The sequence below is a fragment of the Electrophorus electricus genome, chromosome 2, assembly GCF_041902795.1.
Source record: "Electrophorus electricus isolate QZ-2024a chromosome 2, ASM4190279v1, whole genome shotgun sequence".
In the NCBI taxonomy this organism is placed as follows: Eukaryota; Metazoa; Chordata; class Actinopteri; order Gymnotiformes; family Gymnotidae; genus Electrophorus; species Electrophorus electricus.
This window is the reverse complement of record NC_137498.1, coordinates 18,704,076-18,727,500: the sequence shown is the minus strand read 5'-3', so window position 1 is coordinate 18,727,500 and position 23,425 is coordinate 18,704,076. Positions and strand designations below refer to the sequence as shown.

Sequence of the window (23,425 nt, the reverse complement as noted above, 5' to 3'; positions counted from 1 at the left end):
CCAACTGTTTCAGTTTTATGAGGGCAGTTGATGGTTGTGTAAATCAGCCTATGTAAACTGTGCTTTGTGGTTCTCTTGTGACTAGAATAGGCCATATTTTACCTTCACTGGAGCAGACTGACCAGATAACTTCAACATTCCTATATAATTTCATACACAGCTGGCATATGTTCACAGTATTGTGGCTGTATCTAGTTAACATAAAGTTGCCAAACAGCTAACAAAATTAGCAGAATGTACTATGGTTTGGTTTGCCATTAAAGTTTATATAAGCCTAGACTAGAGAGCTGCATAAGGAAAGTTTAATTCAGCTGGACTTTTGAATCACTTTGACCAATTTACTGAAAGAGCTGATTCATAAGAGCAATTCATTCAGGAATCAGCCATCAGCAACACATACACCGAGTAAAATAAATTGATAACAATGTGAAAACAAATCCCATGAAACCAAAACTGTCTTGTTTTCTACCAACATGAACATGGTGTCATGTACCATCATCAGAAAGTGTCTTCCTACCTTTCTCATTTGCTTTCGCAATGATCTCTATGTGCTTCATGGCTGCCTTCATCATTTTTCCGGTGACAACTGACGGCACGTCCACCTGGAGAGAGAAACTGTGAGGGTCACATGACATGAGGCTGGGTGTGTAATTTCCCCATGGACCCCGCTTACCTTCTGGGCCCGACGGACCATAACTGATGCGAAAAAACGGAATGTCTGCCTTAGTTCATCCACACATGCTTCATCATCTGTAATATCCCTAAAAAATTAAATTAAATTAAAAAATTTTTAAAAAAAACAACACACACAAAAAAAGCAATCCAAAAAAAAACAAATCATACAGCCAAACCCAGAGCTAATCCTCCATAAAAACCTACAACATTTTTCAGTATTCAAACATATCCTACCTGTACCAAGGATACACAAAGTTCTCCAGAACTAACTCCAGCACCTGAACACAGACACAAACCAGGATGTTAATGCTTTAAGACACATTCGTTTTACAACCAACTAAACAACTTCACTAGTTATACTCCACCTCTCCAATGGATGCATCCACCTTAGAGTGAACTTTCAAACCCAGCCATGGCTGGTAGTTTTCCATAAGCAGAGCTGGCCTGTGAAACACACAGACAGGCAGGAAGCATTCGGTAGTTTTGTCCAGTTCATACAACATCAAAGATCAAAGAAATATGGTGCAGATAGTGAAGCGAGGGTTCTCGTATTTGTCTGTGACCCCAGCTGGCTGATGAATAGAGCAGTACTCTACCGGTGTCTTTTGCACTTGTTTTTCCCACAAACAGCACAGCTGTGACCGTGCGGGAAGAGCTCCGACTGTTCTGGCCGCTGCAACAAAAACAGGCATGCCCATTGTCCCCATCAATCCGCTACACTGAGGAAAAGCTCGGACCTGACACGTTTACGACCTTACTTTGTCCTTGGTCTTCACAGAAAAGAAAACACTGGGCACGAGGTAGTCTGGACTCAGTGAACAGTAGAAAGTGACTGCTCCAGCCAGAAATGACCAAAATATCATCAGAACATGCAGATACCTAGAGAGGTAATAAAAAGCATCAGCGCACAGAACTGCAGCGAAAACAGCCACCATCTAGAACATTCTGCAACAGACTGTCATTAGTGCTCATTGATGAAGGGTTCACTTTTTATCCATTTTATTTACAGTAAAAAAAAAAAAAAAAAAAAAAAAAAAAAAAAAAAAAAAAAAAAGTAATATATATTTGTTTGACTTTGACATTACAGTTGACTACTCACCTGTTAAGAATTATGGTTGATGATAACAAGAACATCAACAAAAAGCATATGAAAGGATACTGCCGGGCAACTTCCCTGAGCATATCGATCTTAAAAGCCCTCCTGAAGGATTCTAATAACGCTTTAAACTTTGCCATCGGGGATCTGTTGAAAAAATTGAAAAAGTTCATTTCAAAAGTTAATTCACCTTGATATCTATCATTTCAGATTTGTTATGGTTTCTGTTGTTTTTTTAACTATATCTTATGTGACCTAAACGTCAATCTACCGCAACACACGGACCCATAGCTACCAAAATTATAGTTAATGAGAAATTTTAGACGGCATAATTTTTTAAATGACATACGATAAATACATGCATGTTCAAATGAGTAAGCAAATAATACACAATTAAAACTATATAGAAAAAGTCAGCTGACTTTCACAGCTATAGGCGAATTACGCTTCAACGTCTCGCATAGTAAACTAACCAAACAAGATATGTGGATCTGGCAAAAACGCAGTGAAGGTCAATGTGTAGTAGTATGTGGATAGGTTAGCTGGATTAGCTGTTTCATACCCATTTCAGTACATTATCTTCGTAACTATGCGGAAAATAAATATGTTTGTAGCTAGATAACGCTAACTAACCTGCTTTGAACTTACCTACCTACCTACCTAGCTAGCTAACTTAGCTAAATCGTCAACTTAGCCAACGTTACCTTGAAAGTTCGATAACCCTAGCTAGCCTCCGCTGAAACAGCTGCTCTCAGCAATGTACACTAACGTCACATCAATAAAAGAGAAAGGTGATGCATAACATGAACTGTTTTCTACATTGCTGTAGTAGATCTCCGAATAATGTCAACAGTTGGTCGGTTTTATAAACTTATTTCCCTAAACAGTTTACGGAACCAGTGAGAACATCCGACATGTCAAAGCATTCGCAGCCAGTTGTACTGTATTTTAAAACAAAAGTCATGGCAAAGCACATTTCATTTAGTAATGTTGAATAACAAAAATTCACAGAAGGTTCTTATTTCTCTGGGTTATACAATACATGCAAATTAAGTATTATATTTTACACCGTAACGCAAATATAACCCCAAAAAATGGTACATGCTACATTTCAAGTGGGATATTTCCCAGTCGTCTGGAAACACGCATAAACAAATTACTAATGTGAACCTTTATTTTGAAAATCTGCAATTCTTGCGTAATCTAAACTGTCTCGCATATATTCGATACGAGACTGACTCTAATCTAGTTCAAATGCGTATGCTATAATCGTGTTTATTCGCTGTCTTTCATTTATCATGAGAAAAATGCAAAAAAAATTGTAAATGTCAAAAATGTAAAAGATATACAATGTGCTGTGCTTGTTTAAAACGTGCAGATTTAATGCAGTTTTGCTACAACAGGGGGCGGCATAATTCTTAAAACCTGTAGTGTTTTGTGGCGAAGAAGTGGAGCTATATAAATCTGCGCGCCGTTGTGGTTTCTCTCTTTTGTCTTATGTTCGGGAGGGTCGTGTAGTAATAGGTTTACTTAGTGTGGCTAATTTCTTTTTATCGCTTACTTGTACGGTAATGTTTCAAACGCTTTTGGCTATCAAATGTTTTATTAGGCTTGCTTAGAAGTCGAAACTCTGGAACAGCGTTTTTATTTTCTGAAAACCTGCGGGTAAGGGCTTTTCCCTGGCTAAATCTGTCGTTAGTCACTCGGCCTTTGTCGCCGTTGCTTTAATGATGAATCTATCCCGAACCTGATCCTCTCTATGACTGACACAGCTTTATGGATCTGACTTCTGATTAGCAACTCTTTGACGTCGCGTTCAGCCAAAGCGGCATTCTGTGATAATAACTATATTTTTTAACTCCACAGGGCATCCAACCACGTGAGGAGGAGCACCCATGGCTAACGTTGCAGGGCCGTTCGGTTTAATGAAGCGCTGTATTGGACATGTCTTGTAAATGCTTTTTTTACTTTAAAGCTGGGTTTTTTTCCAGGTACGAGTTGCCCTACTCCATCTGGCTTAATTCCTCCGCTAACGCCCAGGTTTTGTTGTCTATAGAGCTTTCGTAACTTGAGAAACCTTAAGGATTCGTTTGGTGATCATTTGTGTCTATGTAAAGTTAATCCCGGTTTGGGGGGGGGATACCGTGTCCGTTTTCTGTATCTTGTGCACTTTAACACAGATTTGCTAAGTGCAGATTTTTTGCTGTCCCAGCTGCCAGTGCAGCTACATCAGATTTGAGTGTTGCAAGCATTCTCAAGGCAGCGCGTGCTTGACCAAGCTAGTTTCAACCCTACGTTATCAAGATTTTAATTGACTTGCTACTGAGGCTTTGAAGTGGCTCAGTAATTCGATTATGGATGGCTCTAACATGATTTGGGCACCCTAACGCTTTATTTAAAAAAAAAAAAAGCTAAATTATGCAGTTCCTATCCACAAGATGGAACTAAAGGTCTAGACTTGGTCCAGGGAAGGAGCACACCCTTTCCTTGCAGATGTATTAAAGGCAGGTCTGAGACAGTATCATGTAACAAAGGAATGTGTTGCATTGTGAAATTTTATACCATTTCATGTAAAATCTGTTTGATTGTCAGTACTATTAAATGGATAAATTCAACCACAGTTTGAGGGTCAGTTGTGACTTTATTGAAAAGCTTGGAACAGACTACACTGCAATACAGAAATTTAAGCAGCTGTTGAGTTCAGCCTTAATATTTTCACATGACCTGATGGTGCTGCTTTAAGACAAGCCACTGGTGGGGTTTATGGTGTTAATCTCCATTCCAAACAGCAAGTACAACTGAGTCTGTCAGCTGGGATGGGATGTTTCTTGTGCTGGGGTTCCTTCCCAATCTGAACAGAAGCTTTTCTATGCTCTGAATCTTGCAGGAAGGTTTGGTTTCCAGCATCTGTTTAGGCCTTGGACTAAACTGGAGGCCCTGCCACAACTTCTGTTGGTGGAATTTGATGGTCTATACTTAACCCACCAACCCATGAATCGGTCTCAACTGTTTAATGGTTCTTGGAAGCTTAAGAGGGCAAAAGAAAGTGATCCCTTCTGTAGGTTAAAATCCTGTGCAGTTCAGTGTAGAATTGCCATCAAGAGTCTTGACTGTTATAGCAGTACAGCAGATTTTCAACTTGACCCCAGATAACCCTGCTGTGGGGAGTCATATTTCTTCAGAATAGCAACAAAACATTTAAGCTACACACTACAAACATATTGCCACACACATCTAAGATCTGTCATCTTAATGGACTACTGAAACTGAACTAGTCAGAAATATTAAGACTGGCCTTTAATTGTTTTTTTTTCTTTTTTCTTTTTTTTACATCTTATTTTACAACAACATTGAAGCCAGGCCTAAGCATTTAATTCAACTTGTGTTCCATATGTTTCTTGTTTGTATTAAGTGTGGTGTAGCCAGCACACCAGAAACTTTAAGTTTAGTACAACATGAACACAGTTTTGCTGTTAGCCATTTATGAAACAGGTTTTAAAAAAGCTATATATAACAGTTCTGGACCAATATCACTTTGTACTGCAATACACAAAACAACATACAGTAGCACTTTAAGTATTTAGTGGGTGATTTTGTATTCTTTTGAGTTTCCTCACCCCAAGAAGTAGCTCCAGCTCCTGGCAGCCATTGCCCTTTTATACATCATGAAGCAGTCTCTCCTGTCCAGCACCCCATGCGTGTTATCAAAGAGACCATGAAATGCTCTGTGTACATGGACAGCTGCAACAGGAGCTGGCCTCTTAATGAGCACACCAAAAACAGGAAGGAGAAGAAAAACACCACATTACAGTTTAATATTGCAATTATTGAACAGCAATATTTACACTTGTGCTGGGATGTTGTGGGATGGTTTTTTGTTTTTTTTCCTCTTTTTAAAAAAAAATGAAACTCAAGGATATAGGCCATGTCTGTTGTTCTCTCCTTACATGCATGGTAACCCATTCGGTTGGTTTACCAGACACAAAGGCTAATTCTGGCCTGAACAAAGTGACATTTTCAACTATGATTCACTATTAACTTCATCCACTGACCTGTATCCAGTGGACTTTCACACCATTCACTAAAAATGGCAAAGCCCAGGACTGTAAAGGTTAGCCAAAACCTATTGAACAGTCAATTCATTCACAAAATCTCTGAAATGGTCTCAAGGAAGTGAGGAGACCCAAAGCCAACCCTATACAGTCTTGTAAAAGAACTCAGAACACTACATAAATTAAGACTCAATACGGTTGTTAATATCAAAGTCAATACTCACACTTTTCATGTTACATTTTTCTGGAGGACAGCATGAACAGCCATGTCCCTTGTTATTCAGTGTTTGACTGTTGTTTTACTACCATTACTAACAATTTGCACAGAAGAGCAAGACAAATGATCTCACAACCAGTGAGATTTGCCACGTCTTTTAGTTCAACTGCATGGAATATATATAGTACAGTTTAGTACCACATATTTACATATCAGCATACATGCTTAAACATTTTTGTACTAAAAAGATCAATAGCCCCTTGTCCCCATGATAGAAGATATGATCGCTCAAAAACCTGATTTGTCAAAGTATAAAAATATAGTAAGCCTTCATGAGCACATTCAGGACATCCACACATGTTCAGTTACTTGATAAGATTGGTAAGAATGGCACAAAGAACAGTACAGATGCCATGATTGTGAAGGATGCACCCTGGCTGCAGAGAACAGTTTTGGCACTTGAGTACTAAGATGCAACAGTGGCACATCATCCAATGGAAAACAATGAACGGCTTCCTTTTTGCTGATTCTGGACCTCTCATGCATTGCTGTTTTTTTCAAACACTGGATTCCCTCACCCAATAAACAAAGTCAAATCATGGGTGAATCTGACCAAAATGTGCTGTTAGCTTAAGCACATGGCTTTGATATTCCATCCTCAATCCCACACCCAGGGCGCATGGGGGGTGGGGTGGGGAGGGGATTTTGGGGTGAAGGGGTGTGCAAGGGGTGGGTGGGGGGGTTGTTGGGGCATCCACCGGGCTCGTCAGACAGCTTCAGCAGAGGTGTCAGTGGACACAGACATGGTGACTTTGGCTATTTTCACAGTGGTCTTGACACAGCTCTCAGTTGCCCGATTGGCGTGGATGTGCAGGTTGCGGTTCTGGCAGTCAGACTCCAGGCTGTTGTCCAGCTGCTGCGTGCTGCTGCCGCCTCTGCAGCCCTGACAGGCAGCCAGGAAGGCACGGCGAAGGTCCTTGCTCCGCAGCGCATAGATGATGGGGTTCACTGTGGAGTTGAGTAGGCAGAGCATGCTGCAGAATGCAAACACCGTCTTGATGTCGTCGTCCATCTTCCAGAAGAGGTCATACACCATGATGGCCAGCAGGGGGCCCCAGCAGATCACCAGCACTGCCAGGATGAGCACGAGTGTCTTGGCCAGGCGGATGTCCATCCGTGCCTGCTCAGGCCTGGTGGTCTGGACCTTGGTGCCATCAGCGGAGTACACCACCAGGCTCTTCTGAGATGTGCGGCTGAGCATACGCACGGCATGGTGGTGCGCCTTCCACAGGATGTACATGTATGCGTAGATGATGAAGATCAGCAGGATGCTTGTGACACCGATCCAGAACATCAGGTAGTTCTCATCAATTAATGGGAAGATGTCTGAGCACACTGAGTTCAGGCGCCTGCAGTTCCAGCCCAGCAGGGGGAGCACTGCAATGACAATGGAGATGACCCACATCATGGAGAAAGCAATTACTGCCTTGGTGCGCGTCACAATGCGCCGGTAGGCAAGGGGCCGGTGGATGGAGATGTACCGGTCGATGGCTGTGAGGAATAGGCTCCCAACAGAGGCGGTGAAGGATGCTGTGACTCCTCCCAGCTTGAAGAGGAATATGTTTGGGCTGTCCTTACGGTGGAAGATGTGAAAGTCTAAGAAGCTGTAAACGAAGATGACACTGCCTAGCAGGTCAGCTATGGCCAGGCTGCCGATGAAGTGGTAGGAGGGGCGACAGCGCAGTGTACGTGAGTGCAGGATCACGCACAGAACCACCAGGTTCTCCAGCACCGTGAAGGTGCCCAGCGTCAGGGACATGACCGCGATGGCCAGCTGCTGGCCGGGCGTCAGAATCATGAAGCACTCCATGTCCATGAAGTTCTCACCACACTTCATGTTGTCACCAGCCTCCTCAGCTAGGCTCCGGTTTCCGAACACGTCCGTGCCATTGGTGGGAAAGAACGGGAGGCTCCTGAGAATGAGCTCCTCGTCCGGACCGACCTTGTCCGGGAACGAGTTGCCGCGGAAGGCGGACAGTGGCTTCTGGAATGGGTAGCCACCCTTGATGAAGTCAGCGTTGATGGCCGGGTCATCATAGCTGGCATCATTGGAACCCAGGTACTGGAGCCCAGAGGTGATTGTCTTGAAGGTGGTGTCTGCCACACCATCCAGAACAGACTTCATGTCTGCCTCTGAGGGGGAATGCTGTGTCCAGTGGTGTGTCACGTAATATCTAATAGCTGAAACAAGGAGAATATTTTAGGCATTAAATCAGAGTGGCACAATGGGACAAGACTTATCTCTTCAACACATACTGAGCATAATTCCAAAGGCTATGGAGAGTTAGATAAGAAAAGAAAGCATTTCAAGATGAAGTATGAAACCAACTGAGCCCTGAATGTACAAATAGATGCTGCTTTATCATTACCAAATAAGACATGTAAGGAAGAGCAAAGCCCAGGTTTTCGGTACTCTCGCCTAGCATAATGACTTAACGGAACTTCAACTACTAGCGGAATGATCGACCTTGGTGGGTGGCTCACGGGTAAATTCAATATAATTTAAAACGTCCGATTAATCACGGAATGAAACAGTCAACGGTAACATCTAGAGAGGGAACTATCATCATCCGAGGGGACCTCTGGGGTCCGCGCGCACGGCAATCACTGTTAAACAGCTGTTATGGAGGAAAATGAGATGCGGTCAGCCCCTTGAATAATGAGAGACAGTGGGCATACATCTCGAGCCGCTGACATTGCTTTATCAGTGCATACGATTTCAGTTAAGTTCCATTTTACATGCTAATACGAATCGATTTATCTAATTGTTCGTCGTTAATTCGATCATAAATTGTGTGGGAAAAAAAAAAAAACCCAGAACGAACCGAATTTTAAATCATTTCCGAATACATTACATTTAGGTAAATCCCACAAAAGGTCGTAGTGAACAAACAAAAAAGTCAACGAAACGTGTGATTTTCCATTTATTTTAGAATTTATTTACGAGGAATTTTATTTAAATAGTCTATGTGCTGAAAAACACAGATGCTATTTCTTCTGAAGCCCCTATCTAAGTTTATTTGATAAGACCTCAAGATTACTAGAAAATAGTAATAATAAATTTGCTTGGACATCATCTGTATACATCTGGGCACAATTTGTCATTTTTTAAGTAGAAACTGAATGCAAGGACGTTGCAAATAAATTGAAACTGTTGTCAGCGAAGCGCATGTATTCACTACAAAATAAATGTTTAACAACAACAACAAAATAACAGCTTTTATCTAAACAGGATGCTCAGAATAGCCTATATAGAGAGGTCTTATCTACTTACCTTCACATAGTTCACGCAGGTGCTGCGCGCTCTCCAATCGTATTTAATTACAGTAATCCAACAAGTAGGACATTTTGGGTACTAAAAAAAAACAACAAAAAAAAAACAATCGAGCGATACAGGCAGAGTGTTCGTTTACATTGTACTAGTGACTTATATTCTTTGTGCATAGAATAAACGAACAGCCTAGAAAGGGGTGCTGAGGGCTTCTCCGAACTCTTCTCCTTTCCTTCACGGGATGACACTGAAACGTGTTCTCCGCGCGTGTACGGTCTGCGACGCCGGCGTTGTCTGCGCGCGCTGAAATGTTTATGAAGGCTCTCTGAAGTGCAGCAAGTCACGTGCTCGAGCGTGCTCGTAACAGTGCTGGCAGCGAGAGCGTCATACAAGTGTAGGTAGGAGCGAGCGGCACAGGCAGACACAATAGTAAGGATTTGGAGAAGAAAAAAGAAAAAAAATCCCCCACACCCCGCAATGTCAAGGGATCTGAAGACACAAAAGAACAGCTGCGTAGCGCTCACAAAGAAACTCCTCATATTAAAAAGCATTATGTCCAGTGCACCGCTTCATATTGTCATAACGATTTGGGTCGGTCTGGCTATTATTTTAAAGATAAACGAACACAGTAACATTTAAATGTATGCGACAGTCACTACTAGCAATAAGCGCTGGTTAGTTTAAAAATACTGCTGTTTAAAAGCGTTTAAAAACACGAATTTTGCTATTTGTAAATCATTTCTTCCGAAAGCTCAGGCTCTTAATTCAGGTGCTGTTGTATTCAGCTGTTGTATGCAGTAGGTCAAGTTAGAGCAGATGACTGATGCTATGTGACATTACAGGCTTGCCCTCGGTGCGCTCCCCAACCGCTCAAGCCCTGTGACTAGACATGCACATATGGCTTGTTCATATTTTGATGAATGGCCTGCTTTAAAACAACAACAGCAAATACAAAAACAAAACACAAAACAAAACACTGCTGTTTAGGTGAATGACTATCATCCTGAAAAACAACCCTTTAACTGTTTAGGAATTTGAAAAACGTTTGTTGCATTAAGTGATTACCAAAAAAAAAAGCAGTATAACACAATTACTTCTAGCACTATTATTACTACTATTACTACTACTAATAATAAGAACCACAATTATAATCATTTATATCTATATTTTAAATCTTATCACTGATGATGAGAGCACATAAAATCAGGTTGTTCATGAACAGCTGCTCATAACCTAGATAAAAATGAGCTGCTTTAAAAACTCAATTTTACCTTAACAGAATATGTAATAACTTCTATGCTGAGCAGGGAACACACAAAGAGACAAGGAGTGAGAGCGTGAGGGAGGGGAAAGAGAGAAATAGCAGAAGGGTGACACTAATTAACCACTGTCAACAACTGAACCTACAGGTGACTGGCAAACAGGCACAGCATTAGAACCTTTGGACCTATAACTGTTTTTGTGGACAGTAAGGCTTGATTTGTAATTAGGCTGAGGCTGCATGCATGCACCTCTGGTTCTTCCCCGTCATTCTACCCATCTAAATGACGTTTTGACAGGCAGTGGGCGACTGCTGGCAGAAGCACGTTAGGCGTGGAGGTTGTGGGAGTTTTCTTTCTTTCTCTTTCTCTCTCTATCCTCCCCTGCTGAGGAGATATGAACGTCAACGAGTCGCATCATATGGCTGTTGTTGCCCCAAGGGCTGAATCAGAATAACAGCAAAAGTTGCCATGCACTTGTCTGCATTCAGGAACACAAGCAGGGGAGAATAGTGATTTATAGAGACAGTACACTGTTCAAAAAAGGAGACAAAACAGTAAACGTTGATCAGCATTGCAGGCACTAACAGCAGCACTATACACAGGCTATTTTTGGTCTCAGAGGAAACCAGTGAGCATACTCTGGTGATACACACAGTTTGAAATGGTTACTCTAAGCAGTCAACGAGTGGCAAGCAATTTTTAACCCAGCCGTTGAAATGCGTGACTCAATCCAGGAGGGCCCCGACACAAGCAGAGCAGAAGAAGATGCATTCGCAGACGAGTATGATTGTTTTTGGTGACTGCCCAGTTGCTTGTGCCAATCAGATGGCGTGCTGTGACGCACGCCCAGCACCCTGCCATCTGGGCTTCACTGGTGGTACAGCTTGTTCTCGCGGAGGATCCAACCGCTCCGAGCACGACTTGTGGGCCAAGAGCAGGAGGAGCATGTCGTTTGCAGCCTGACTTGGGCCAGGCTGTAAACCACCCCCACCATTACGACCTCCAAAGCCAGACTGAAGAACATGTGGAACTGAAAACACTCTGGAACCAGGCATCACTGGCTCAATGTCCTAGATCCACCTCAGACTTGTCTGTTTCATTAAAGCTCCTGTTGGAAGCTTTGATGAACCAATTTTTCTGGGTTCTACCACACATTCTTCCAAACAGAAAAAGTGTTTGGAACATACTGTGCATGTATTTCCCATGTGCTGTGTGAGCAAAGGCTAAGCTAGCCTTGGGCTTCCGGAACCACTGTCATATGTCCTAAATGGTGCATTATTGTTCTAAGCCTTGACTAGCTCAAAAAGCTGAACTGCTGGGATCCCAATGGCAAGACCGAATGGCAAGGTCTACACTGTTGGGGCTCAGCTGTGTGCTGTAGGCAGGAAGTTGCCCCCTGCAGGGAGCCGGTGTGTGACAGTCCAGGTCCTGGGAGACAAAGGAAAAGGTTACAGTTGTGAAAGTGAAACAGTCTAGACGAGGGCTTTAGAGGAGTCTCCGCAGGGCTGTGGCTCTTTTGACCAAATCTAAAGGTCTAAAGGAAACATTCAGCTCCTGCTGTACAATTTCTGTCTGGACACACCGCAGGACCCTGACAGCTGATCATATGTAATACAATCCTTTTCTGAGGCACTGATGAGATGAAACAATGATGAAACAGGTCGAGACCCAATACATAGTGTTGGAGTCTTGTGTCTTCATTGTAGTTTTCTGAGCATATGAATTTCACTGTGCAAAGCTCACAATAACACAATAACCAGTCCATCATCACCCCCAAAACAATACTGTCACTCTACTAAGATGAGAGCACTGACACACACCCCCACCCCCCACCCCATCCCCTAACCAATGCCACAAAAGCAAAAAGATATTTATGTATCCATTAAATCTTGGAATAAACACAAATTAGCATCATAAAATCCCAAATTACTTGAAACATTAGTCTACTTTATAGCCCCATTCATGAGAATATTGCTCTTTTCACTGAATACAAAAGACCCACGCCTGTTTTGAATTGTTATAGATCAGCTCAATCATAACAGTGTTTGATAAGCTCTCATGCAGCCTCATCAATCCTATGTGACAGGCATTGCTATCATGCTGTCTTTTGAGGCTGCTCATGGCCAGCATTGCAGGGCACATGCAGGCAGTGAAGGCAGTGAACGGATGGTAGCTAAGGGAGCGTACACATAAACAGCCACCATGACACCACAGGGGTTATTTGCGTCGACCCCTTGCCTCCGGATGCTAATTCAGCTCCTCTGAAAAATTACAGCCTGCTCCGTCGTCGAATGTATTTATCAGGCTTCTCACTACACAGTTCCTATACTGCAATTACTCAACATGGCTAATCTACTTACAGTACATGCCAAAAGCCATATTTTCATGTTTATTTATAGTTGTTCCAGGTGATTGGCTGTGTGGTTATTTGGCTTTGTGTCTCACTGGCTTGATTCTTAATTTGTCTCTGTTTGTGTGAGAAAGAGAATAGACTGCTTTGGCCTTTATGTGAGGACCCCAATTTACGATAAGAAAACAAGAAAATGCAGTTTTCACTTGAAAAACAAAAAGGTTCTTCTTCTGGATTCCAAGGGTTTTCATTAAAGCTTTGTACGAACTCTTAACATATCCCAAGGTGTATAAACGAACGCCATTCCACATATTTACAACTCCATCACAACCACTTTATTAATGCTCTTGGGAAAAAAGTTGGTAAAACAGCATTTGAGAAAAAGCAAATTTGTGTTGGGCACTCAATATCACGCCTTTAGGAACTGGTGTTTACTTTGGCAGTTTTAGACAATGTCTGAAAAAAAAAAAACCCAAAGTGGTGCTAGCAGCAGTAGTAGTGTTGGTAACTGGCTCTCTGAACTAAACTGAGGTGTGAGCAGTGAAGTGGCCTGCTCTGTTAGGGTCTGCTTCTAAGATCACAGCATCTCTGGCCATCGTGCACATACACACAGTCTAAATCCGTCTCTTCTTAGGATAGCATGGTGTTGGTATGATAACCACACGACATGAACACTCAAAACAGGTGCTTTGCCTGCCTATAGATGACGATGAGTAGAAGCAAATTGTGAAAGCTCAAACACAGGTAACATAAACCCCACATTGTCAACCAGGTTGCTGTATTAATGTGAGACTCTCAAAATGGCATGACAGGGATGCATGCATGCATGCATGCTCGCTCACACGCACGCACGTACACACAACACACACACAGGGCAGTGGTAGCTCATTGGTTAAGACGGTTGCTGGTTCAAGTCCCCCTGGCTGCCAAGCTGCCACTGTTGGGCCCCTGAGCAAGGCCCTTAGCCCTCAGTTGCTCAAGCTGTATTCAGTCATAACTGTAAGTTGTTTTGGATAAAAGCATCAGCTAAATACCTTAAATGTAGGCCACAAGAACTTTATGTCTGTGTTTCTGCAGGGATCTGGTTTTCCAAAAGTGCTTCTTTACTCATGCATGTGCATGCACACGCATGCAACCAGCTACTGCATTAGAACAAAAATATGCAAAACACATCCAATAGAACAACGTGACAATGTGGCAACCAGGCTGCTATTGATGCATTGCTCACACTCTTCCATCACTTTACAAGACGTCTGTCTTCAGACAGGACAGAAGCAGTAACAGGAGCAGGAGCAGGAACACCTGTTCTGGAACAGGAGACTTCAAATGTCACACAGCCTGGTGACGGAAGCCTGTTTGGTATTCACAGAAGGCATGTAGTGTTTGGCAGCGGTGACGGAGCACTGCGGTTAGGAGAGAAGCATGGTTGAGCAATGCATATGGGAGACTGGTCCACCCACTCTCCTGTCTACTCTGCCCTCAGGCCGGGTAACAAGGCCTAAAGGTCACTCACCCAGTGTGCACCATCACCCTTTTAAATTGCAGATGGGGTGAGATGCTCAGGATGGCCCATCAGGAGCACGGGCCTGTCGGGAGGGCAGGCCTATCATTTAGGACAGCTAGCAGTTTGTCCCAGCAGCCCATGGGCATCCATCTCCTACAATTGCACAGGCTTGAGGTTCCTATTGAGAACTGCTTACATGACCTTTGTCCTTTCTGAGACCGTGTCCTTAGAGTGTTGTAAGGACCTCTGGACAGTTGTGACATCAGGGTGTGTGAGATCCAGTGTGTAATTATGCACCATTCCCAGTGTGTAATTATGCACCATTCCCTGTGCGTGGACAAAGAAATCCTGAGGGGGGCATAATAAAGTCATAAGTCACTAGATCATACATACACATATACACTTTATATATCCTTTATACATAATCTGCTTTATTTATTTAATATAAAACATGGAAAAAAAGTACAAACGCTTTATTTCCATTTCGCATCTACAGACCATTTAACTAATTTACATCCTAACACCTGCTGTTAAGTGTCTATGTCATCTGTTCTCTCTGTGATTTTTTTTCAGTAAAAGCGCACCAGCTGCTAATATCTCATAAAGCAAATAAAACTTAGGTGTGGCCAGGCCCCAGGATTCCATTACAGTCTATGTGAATCCATTATATAGTAGACACATTCGAGTCAATGATCCAATAAGGCACAAAACCTTTTCCAACACAGGTTTTGGCTGGTTGGTTGATTTGTTGAAAACCTGGACTCACATTTGGTTCCTTTAATCTATTGTAAATCAATACAATTTTGCAAAGCATATCTGAAAGGACCAAAAATAAAGTGCATGGAGTTCTTAAGAAAAAAAAAATTTTTTTTAAACAGCCGATAGACCTTGTGTTTCACATTGCAATATACTGACAAATGATACTGGATCATTTAAGGTATGCAGCACATGACTGATGCCTTCCAGAAACACTGACTTCCAACAAGTGTTAAGCGAGCACTGTGTGATCTAAAATGTGTAAGTGTTCTTAAATTGGAAGCTTTAGCTTCTAATTCCTAGAGCTGATAAGGATTTCTGCAGTGACCATACATAGTCATCACAGTAGTTGCCTTCCGTCTTTCTTCATTAACTCCTGCTGTACTGTCGCTGTAAATTCTGATGGAGAACCTGTGTTGTCTCCGGTGCAGTGATCAGGCTGAAGCCCGTTTTCTTTCTGCCCTTATGTTTTTTGGGTTTTTTTTCTTTTCCCAGGGTAGATACCAGTCTCTCCCCTCTTTGCAGAGTTGCTCAGCCTGTTGAACATTAAAACATCCCTGCCACAGGGGGCCTTGTTGTTGGGTAACGTGTTTTACGGGGGCCAGTGTGCTCTTTGATGAATCTGAGGGAGATACCGTGATGGAGTCAAGGGACGAAGTCTTATTGCACACACAGGAAAGCGAGAAGAAAGCAGACTGTGGTGTGTGGTATCTCATGAAGCACAAGATGCAGCTCTCCCAAATAAAGACTTTTTCTGTTTCCAAGACATATCCCCCCACTGAGTCCTAAACCCCCAACAGTCATACAATCATCCCCTTTACTTCTACAAAACAGGCTGGCAAATGTTCCCTGCAGTTAGTCATCTGAATACTGCATAATTGTCTTCATAATTGAGTATCTCTGTGAAGCTGATTTCAAAAGCAGGCCACTGTCAAGTCTCTGTTGGCTGCACGTGAAACAGTGAAATTGGATTTTTTTTTTTTCGTAAGAAGATGCACTGTTGCTGCTAAACACTGGGTTGATGCATACCTTTTTAATAGACAATTGATGAAAATAGAGTGGGGGTGGAGGGAGTTTGATTTCAACTGCTACTATATTTGTGCTTTAATAAATTAGCACAAGGACTGCAGGCAAATAAGGAAGCAAAGACGAAGAGGAGAGGAAGGGGAGTGAACGGGAGAAGGAGGAGTGAAGTGACAAGAAAAAAAAAAAACAGAAAACAGTCAACTTATGAAGAACATGGCACACACATCCAGTCATGTTCAACAAAATGCCTTGTCGGTTATTAATGTCTAGTACAGCTGCAGTCTCTCTGCCCCCTAGACCACCCCCCTCCCTCCAGCCTCGGAGAGAGCTGTCATGTCCGAGTCCCAGTGCTGAACACCACACCATTATGATGCAGAAGAAGGCCCGCGTGAGTAGACAGAATGTTTGTCTCATATATCAAATCAAATCAAATCTTCACACATCAGATGCCTGGTCACACACTTGGGGAAGGAGGGATGAGGAGTGAGTGGTTTCCCGGGCATAATGTCCGCTGCTGACGGCAGAATGGCACACACATTTGACCAGTGCAGTTCATGAATACCACTGCAACACTTTGGCAGTCTGATCGATTGATGATTTTTAAAAGGTGAATAATGAGGGTGATTTTTTTTTCGTGAAGGCTGCAGTGGGCTTAGTGAGTGTAATTTAAAAGTCGTGTATTATTATCAAATCTATTATAAAACCAATCACTCTTTCTTTCAACATAGACAAATGGCTACAATTTGCCCCCATTCCATATAACGGCGCGTTTCAGTACAACTGAGTGAAATAACAGCTCTGTTGGAGTAAAATTTGTTTAATCTTAAAAGTCTCACTCTCACTGTGTGTCACAAACACACAAACACACACACACACACACACACACACACACACACACACACACACACACACACACACACACACACACACACACACACACACACACACACAGTTGCAGAGAAAACCAGCCTGATCACAAAGTATCAATCACCGTAACAATGCCAGAAGCAGAGAGGGAAGTTGTGGTGAATATCATGAGCCTCTGCTGAAAAATGACTCACTGTTGGTGTGTGATCCAGTCTTGACAAGAGTTAAACCAGAGGATCCATACTGGATTAGATTTTGGAGTAACTGGGGAACAGTGGGTCCCTTTTCCAATAGAACACAGTGCCCACTTACACCAGGAATATGCTTACCAAAAGTCTGGGCTTCAGCGGACAGTTCTGCTCCCACCAAACAAGCAGGATCCCTACACCAACAGATGACACATTTGCATTTACAACACTCCTACACAAGAATATGCCCAGATTGGCATAAAACACACCTTACCATTCTTGTTTGATTTGTGCATGTAGTCAGTGTGTGTCTGGTTTTTGCTCCTGCTGGGTAAAGTTCCTGACTTATTCACATATTCAGACTGAGATGCAGCACCTTCAGCTGTGGTTTGGCTGTGCTGTCTCTATTGGCATACCACAATGTGCTTACTCTGTGCCAGCATGCCAGAGCTGTCCAGAATGTCCAATAGCACACCAGAGCGGCCTGTATACGTCTGTAGGTCCATACCATCCATGTGTGAGCTTGCTTGCACAGAGCACCTTACATGTTACATTCAGTACAAGACGGGTATTTTAGGGTGGGCCATGAGCACGGCTCCCCACACTCTCAAAGGAGCAGGGTGAAATTTGATTACCAAAAGCTGCTTCACCCCGGGTGAATGCGTTCACTTAGCAATCGGGAATGTTTGCAGAATGATAAGACTGTCACCAGACTGAGACTAATCCTTTTTTAAAAATATCTCTCACTCACACGTGCACACACAGGTACGTGCTCCATCTGCCTCTACTTCAGGAGTATTTTCACAATTGCACAGATCACAGTCACGCAGGTCTCTGAAGGATCTGACAAGTGCAGTTCGCCTCTTAGCATTTAGGCTCTCATCTGCCAATGGTTATGTGTCACAGCATCTTTGCACAACAGCAGCTATACTCTAACAAAAAGACAGCAAAAGGTTGAAAATGCCTTGAGGCGGATAGGAAACCCATGGTACTGAATGTCTTAAAGTCAGAGATTCATGAAAGGTGGAGAGAGAGCCCGCTGGACAGTGGGACATCAGTGGTCCCTGATCAGACTTCCCATCACAGACAAAATCAGCTATTTTCCCATGCGCTTCTTGAAAGGCATCTGGCAAGAGAACATCTTACTTCAAGAGCCCTGGGCAAAACCTCTCCGCAGTCCTAGTGGTCATGATGCCAGACCTTCACCTAATGGTCATGAAAGCTCACGGTGCAGCCAGGACAGGACCCACATCCGAGCAGGAGCCCAAGAAGGGCGCAGGCTCGGGGCTTGCCTACCGATTTTAGACACCCTTCTCTATTCAGTTGTCTTGAGCTTCAACCCCCCGCCCCCCCGAAGGACTGAAAGCGGATACAAATAGTTTCGCATCGATATGCCAGCATGTCTGTATCAAAATCCAACAGGACTTAGGCACTCAGATGGTGAAAAGCTGGGAAGTGGTTTTAATGGCTCAGCGTGTAAGCACTACTCTGAAAACAAGGCAAGAAAAAAGATTTGGTGGAAGAGATTTTGAGCTTTTGCTTATAATTATTTGCATTTTAAAGAAACAATAAAAAAGGCAAGAAAACATCAAACATTAAGACGATAACAGACACGTGTGTGTTTACAAAGACTTGCCTACAAAGCCTCACTAATCAAACTTTATGAGGATAGCATCCCTCCGCAACTCTCAAACGCACGCGCACACATATTTCTGGCAGTAATCCCTGCCATCCATTTTCATCGTACAGCTCTGAAACAAGCTAATCAAATATTTAAGCTTGGACTTCAGTAAAATGCAGTGCCAAACCCTCATGAAAGGCCATTAGGTTTTTCTTGCAGCATGGCAGAAAGCAAGAGTAGAGCACTGAAGCACACTTTTTCCCCTCTACAAGAGACACACACTGCTTGATGCTTTCCTGAACACAGTCAGTCGCACTGTGGAGTGACCATAAGCACTAAAGATTCTCCACCACACTGCAGCTATGTGCGTGTGTGGCAACCTCACAGGAAAACATTTGCTCCGTGTATATTGGTGTAATGATTTCCCATCACACCAGACACGTCAGCCGAACATCCGACTTGAAACCCTCTGGCTGATGGAGCTGCGGTAGGCCAGGTTGACTCTGTTCACAGCAGCGCACGGGGACTGCTGTGAGCTTTCACCACCCTGGGGCTTCGCAGTGCAGGGTCATAGGCTTCTGCCACACACCTTCAACACCATAAACAGTTTGAATACAAAAAACCTCAGCCGCTCTGATCTGTTGTCATTACTACCTTTTTATTATGCAAAAGGAATCATCCTGCCATGGTGTGTCTGTCTTCATTGCTGTTTGGGAATTCTGCGAGCGGTAGTGTTAAAGAGCAGAAAGCATTTGGTTGCTGTAAACATAGTGGTCGCCCATTTCCTTTGGCAGGCCAGTGACTGACTGGTAAATGCATGCAGCTCACAGCTTCCTCCCTGTGGTGTGAAAAGTCACGTGCATCCTATGGCGTGACCGTGTCCATGAGCACCCTGCAGCTGGGCTGCATCAGTGATCTTGTAGCACAACTCGCTCTAGAAGACACAACACAAAGCAATGGATAAGATGAGTGACATGGCTCCATTTTCACAAAACCCCTTGCAGTCTGCATAATTCGCTGTCCATAGTTCTGTAAATTCTCCAAATTATACTGTGCATTCTTATTGTGAAAGAGTGTCAAAAGTATCCATCAGTGGAGCTAGGGAATAGCTAACAAGCTGCACAATGGCAGATGAGCTATATAGTTTTTAACTATACACCTGCTAAGTGTTTCTAATAAACAACTGAGTTAATAAAATGGGTGGAGAATCTATAGCATGATATATAGCAACTCTGACTCTTAAGAGCAGGAGAACTGATCAAGGCTAAGCTTCTGAACACTTGAGTACCACTTTTGTGCCCTGCTGAAAGCTATACAGAGAGAAGTGAACTGATCTGAGATCAGTATTATTCCTGAGATGCTGAGACACAAACAATGGCACTTTTTGCAAAAACTAATCGGTGTACATGCATGAATGCAAAAATTACACAATTGAGGAGTGGAAGAGATGAAGTGAGCGAATGAGTGGGCACATTATCCAATAGCTGGGTGGAACTTAGCGCATTAGTCACTTTGTTTTCCACACTAACAAAAACTGTTGAAGTCTGAAATATTGCACTATGTTTTTCTTTTTTTTTAAATCTAGCAATAAGGCAATAATATCAAAATATATAAGTCCAGGGCTCAGGCTTGCTGAGTCTGGCTTAACAGAACAGAAATGACAATGCTAAGTCCAAAATGAAACTGTGGGTTTATAGCCCTCAGGTGAGGTTACAGCAGCTCTCAGAACAGGAGACAGCGCACACAAACATGCATATCTCTACAGCAAAAAATGAGCCCCATTTCAGCACTTGTACAGCAGCAGATTTATTTTTCTTTTTGATTCTGGATTCAAGCCCTCACATGCACACACACAAACAACACGTGTGTGAGTGTGAGCTTATGTGTACACACACACGCGCACGCACACGCGCACACACACACACACGCGCGCACACACACACACGCACACGCACACACGCACGCACACACACGCACGCACACACACACACGCACGCACGCACACACACACACACACACACACACACACACACACACACACACACACACACAGAGTCAAGTCTGCTGTCCATCTGTCTGCTCTTCAGGGCTACACTGTGGGAGATTTTCCGGGGGGTGCGTGAGTGTGTGAATGTGCGTCTGGACGCCTGTACTTGCATGTTCGCTCTGTGTGTGCATGTGTAGGAGAGAGAGAGTGTGCAAGAGAGGGAAAGCACAAAAGAGCAAGAGTGAGAGAAGTAAGGTAGAAAACAAGAGAGAAGCAAAGAGGAAGATCAAAGATTATGTGAGGCAGCTGCACAGGAATGCCTGCACTGGTGTGGACATCTGCAGGACAAAAGGTAAAGGTGCTTTGATGAGCATCGACTTGCTTTTATGTGTTCACAGCCAGAGTTGGGGAGAGTGTGAGTGAAGGGAGTGAGAACACACAAGATAGCAAATGCTCAGGCTCAGAAGGCACCCTGCACACCCTCAGCCACTTTAATCTCTAGCATTCATAAACACCACATGCTTTTGGTTTAAAGCTGTAGACAAAGGTGGAGGATTTGACATGTATTGCTTTAATTGCCCCAAAAAAAAAGAAAGAAAAAAAAGGCAGTTCTATGAAAGATCTTGGGCAAGATACCCAGGGGATGAGCGTAACGAACAAAAACAAAATACAGCTGAGCTTACACACAGCAAAGACATCATACTGAATATTCACCAGCTGCTATGCCTCAAAATCATAATCATCACAAGGGCCAGGATGGTTTTTCACTTCACTGAATAGAAATAACGGTAGCCCGATTCACTGCCTGTGGACCGCACCCTCTGGTATCACATCAACAGTCTGGAACAGTTACCATACTAGCCTGTCAGTCAAGTCTGCAGGCAGGTTTCTCATTGGCCAGGAGATCTGGCATTTGAACCAGGAGGTGGAGTTTTCATATCAAACATAACTGGTGTTAACGACCTCGCACTGTACCCACAGATGGGTCTCGCATTTCTGAAGTAGATACCAGACAGGAACTGTTAAAAACTGTAAAGGTGGGGCAGTCTGGTCCCCGATATCCTCTCACTGCACTAGTGGACATGGAAGTTTAAAATGCCTCCATATTTGAAGAAATGGCGTAATGCCATGATGAGAGTGACAATTTTTGTAGGGGTGTCAGTAATCCATAGAACTGAAATCTAAAAGTGCAGAAACCAAATTATCAAAATGTTGCTTGCTTTCATGATGCAACAGTCAAATAGGTTGGAAAAAAAAGCAGTTTGACACTATTAGTGCAGGAACATCACACAACAGCAGACAGTCTGACAGCAATGGCAAGTGCTGGTCACAGACAACCTCCATGCTTCTGTTGTCCATGTCCAATAACAGAATGGTAATGGACAATTTGTTGGTCAAGCTTACATTTATCGCTGGTGTTTGTGGAACATATAACAGAAAAAAACAACAACTGAGAAGTTGTATGATCTGCATAGAAAGTAGCCTTAAAACTCTTAACATATCATTTGGAACAACAAAAAAAGCCAAGGTAAATAAAAATAAAAAATAAAAAAAAAGTAACCAAAAGTCATATCAACACATTTATTTATATTTCTTTAAACAAGACCATATCTTAGCTCTGAATACTCAGATAAGGTCCTCACACAACAGATTTAGAGCAAAGCTGCGTCTGGTGGATCAGTTAAGAGTTCAAGAAAGGCAAAGCTGTGAAATGCTAGTGCACATCTCACAAACACCATAGTCTGGGTTCTTTCTCACAAACACCACAGTCCAGATTCTTTTTTCCCCTTTTTTGAATGTGTTTGAGGGTGAGAAAAAAAAAAAGCGCGAGAGCGAGCGAGCAAGCGAGCAAGCGAGCGAGAGACAGAGAGAGAGAGAGAGAGAGAGAGAAAGAAAGAAAAATGCGCTACACTAGTAAAGCCCAAACATGTCTTTACACCTATGCACAGAACTATGGCGGGCCGTGATTGGGTCTCTTCGGAGGGGGAGGGGGCATGAGCTGGGCATCTGGGTCCGAGTGGTGCTTGCGGGTATGGCACTGTGTGCTGCGGTCCAGGAACTCCAGGAGGTTTGCCTTTGTGACCGGATACTTGATGCTGTTGCACACCGCTGCAGAGGAGAGAGGAGCAGGCATGAACAGGACATCAGCACATGGGCAACAACAGACCACATCCTGCATTTTCTGGATCTTTTAACACCATTCTGCCATTAATGCCTGCAGCCTTAATGAAAGTTAGAACAAAGGCCAGATGATGCTCAAACAAAAATAGCCAGCAAATCTGTGAACACAGACTGTTAAAATGCAAATCTAGCATAGTCCACAGGGCATTACATTTTCAAGAGACACAAGAACAGGAAAAGTGCTGCCCTTAGATGAGCCCTTGTTCAGAAACAGCGCTGAGCTCAGTGCTGTTTACTTCTGGAGTGTGGAGAAGCATTTTTATCTGGAGTTAAGAGGTTTATCATTAATAGGACTTGCCGCCTGAAAGCGCA

The 23,425-nt window shown here is 43.2% G+C and overlaps 3 protein-coding genes, 1 long non-coding RNA gene and 1 other non-coding gene across 14 annotated transcripts in view; 2 read left to right on the top strand and 3 right to left on the bottom strand.

Annotated features, from left to right (window-relative positions):
* The window catches only part of snx14 (sorting nexin 14), a 25,401-nt gene extending 22,671 nt beyond the window's left edge, over positions 1-2,730 (bottom strand). For 5 of the 6 annotated variants that reach the window (XM_035528929.2, XM_035528930.2, XM_035528931.2 and 2 more), the window contains exons 1-8: positions 2,476-2,730; positions 1,775-1,918; positions 1,434-1,554; positions 1,272-1,348; positions 1,041-1,119; positions 910-953; positions 674-761; positions 518-602 (exon numbers count right to left, since the gene is read on the bottom strand). In XM_035528929.2, the coding sequence (XP_035384822.1) occupies positions 518-602; positions 674-761; positions 910-953; positions 1,041-1,119; positions 1,272-1,348; positions 1,434-1,554; positions 1,775-1,911 (631 nt within the window). In that variant the 5' untranslated portion in view covers positions 1,912-1,918; positions 2,476-2,730. Of the gene's footprint in view, positions 1-517; positions 603-673; positions 762-909; positions 954-1,040; positions 1,120-1,271; positions 1,349-1,433; positions 1,555-1,774; positions 1,919-2,244; positions 2,412-2,475 lie in introns of those variants that run through there. The other variant, XM_081695555.1, reaches the window with a different exon arrangement.
* A 338-nt stretch (positions 2,731-3,068) lies between these two features.
* Positions 3,069-4,391, top strand: LOC118241897 (uncharacterized). Its single transcript, XR_004776412.2, has 2 exons — positions 3,069-3,436; positions 3,638-4,391. It is a non-coding gene; the product is annotated as an uncharacterized LOC118241897 (long non-coding RNA).
* Positions 3,494-3,567, top strand: LOC113590007 (small nucleolar RNA SNORD50). Its single transcript, XR_003412059.1, has one exon. It is a non-coding gene; the product is annotated as a small nucleolar RNA SNORD50 (small nucleolar RNA).
* A 1-nt stretch (position 4,392) lies between the features above and the next one.
* Positions 4,393-9,848, bottom strand: cnr1 (cannabinoid receptor 1). Of its 2 annotated transcripts, XR_003412058.3 has the most exons (3): positions 9,375-9,848; positions 5,389-8,281; positions 4,393-4,926 (listed from the first exon to the last, which is right to left on the bottom strand). XR_003412058.3 is itself a non-coding variant. In XM_027029935.3 (2 exons), the coding sequence occupies exon 2, from the start codon at positions 8,223-8,225 to the stop codon at positions 6,807-6,809; it is 1,419 nt and encodes a 472-aa protein (XP_026885736.1). In that variant the 5' UTR covers positions 8,226-8,281; positions 9,375-9,848; the 3' UTR covers positions 4,393-6,806. The 2 variants fall into 2 exon arrangements, 1 of the variants encoding a protein (XP_026885736.1); XM_027029935.3 differs by having other exon boundaries at positions 4,393-8,281.
* A 9,736-nt stretch (positions 9,849-19,584) lies between these two features.
* The window catches only part of rngtt (RNA guanylyltransferase and 5'-phosphatase), a 76,251-nt gene continuing 72,410 nt past the window's right edge, over positions 19,585-23,425 (bottom strand). For 3 of the 4 annotated variants that reach the window (XM_081695552.1, XM_081695550.1, XM_027029927.3), the window contains one exon: positions 20,733-23,041. In XM_081695552.1, coding sequence (XP_081551678.1) covers positions 22,884-23,041 — 158 coding nt within the window. In that variant the 3' untranslated portion in view covers positions 20,733-22,883. Of the gene's footprint in view, positions 19,880-20,732; positions 23,042-23,425 lie in introns of those variants that run through there. The other variant, XM_081695551.1, reaches the window with a different exon arrangement.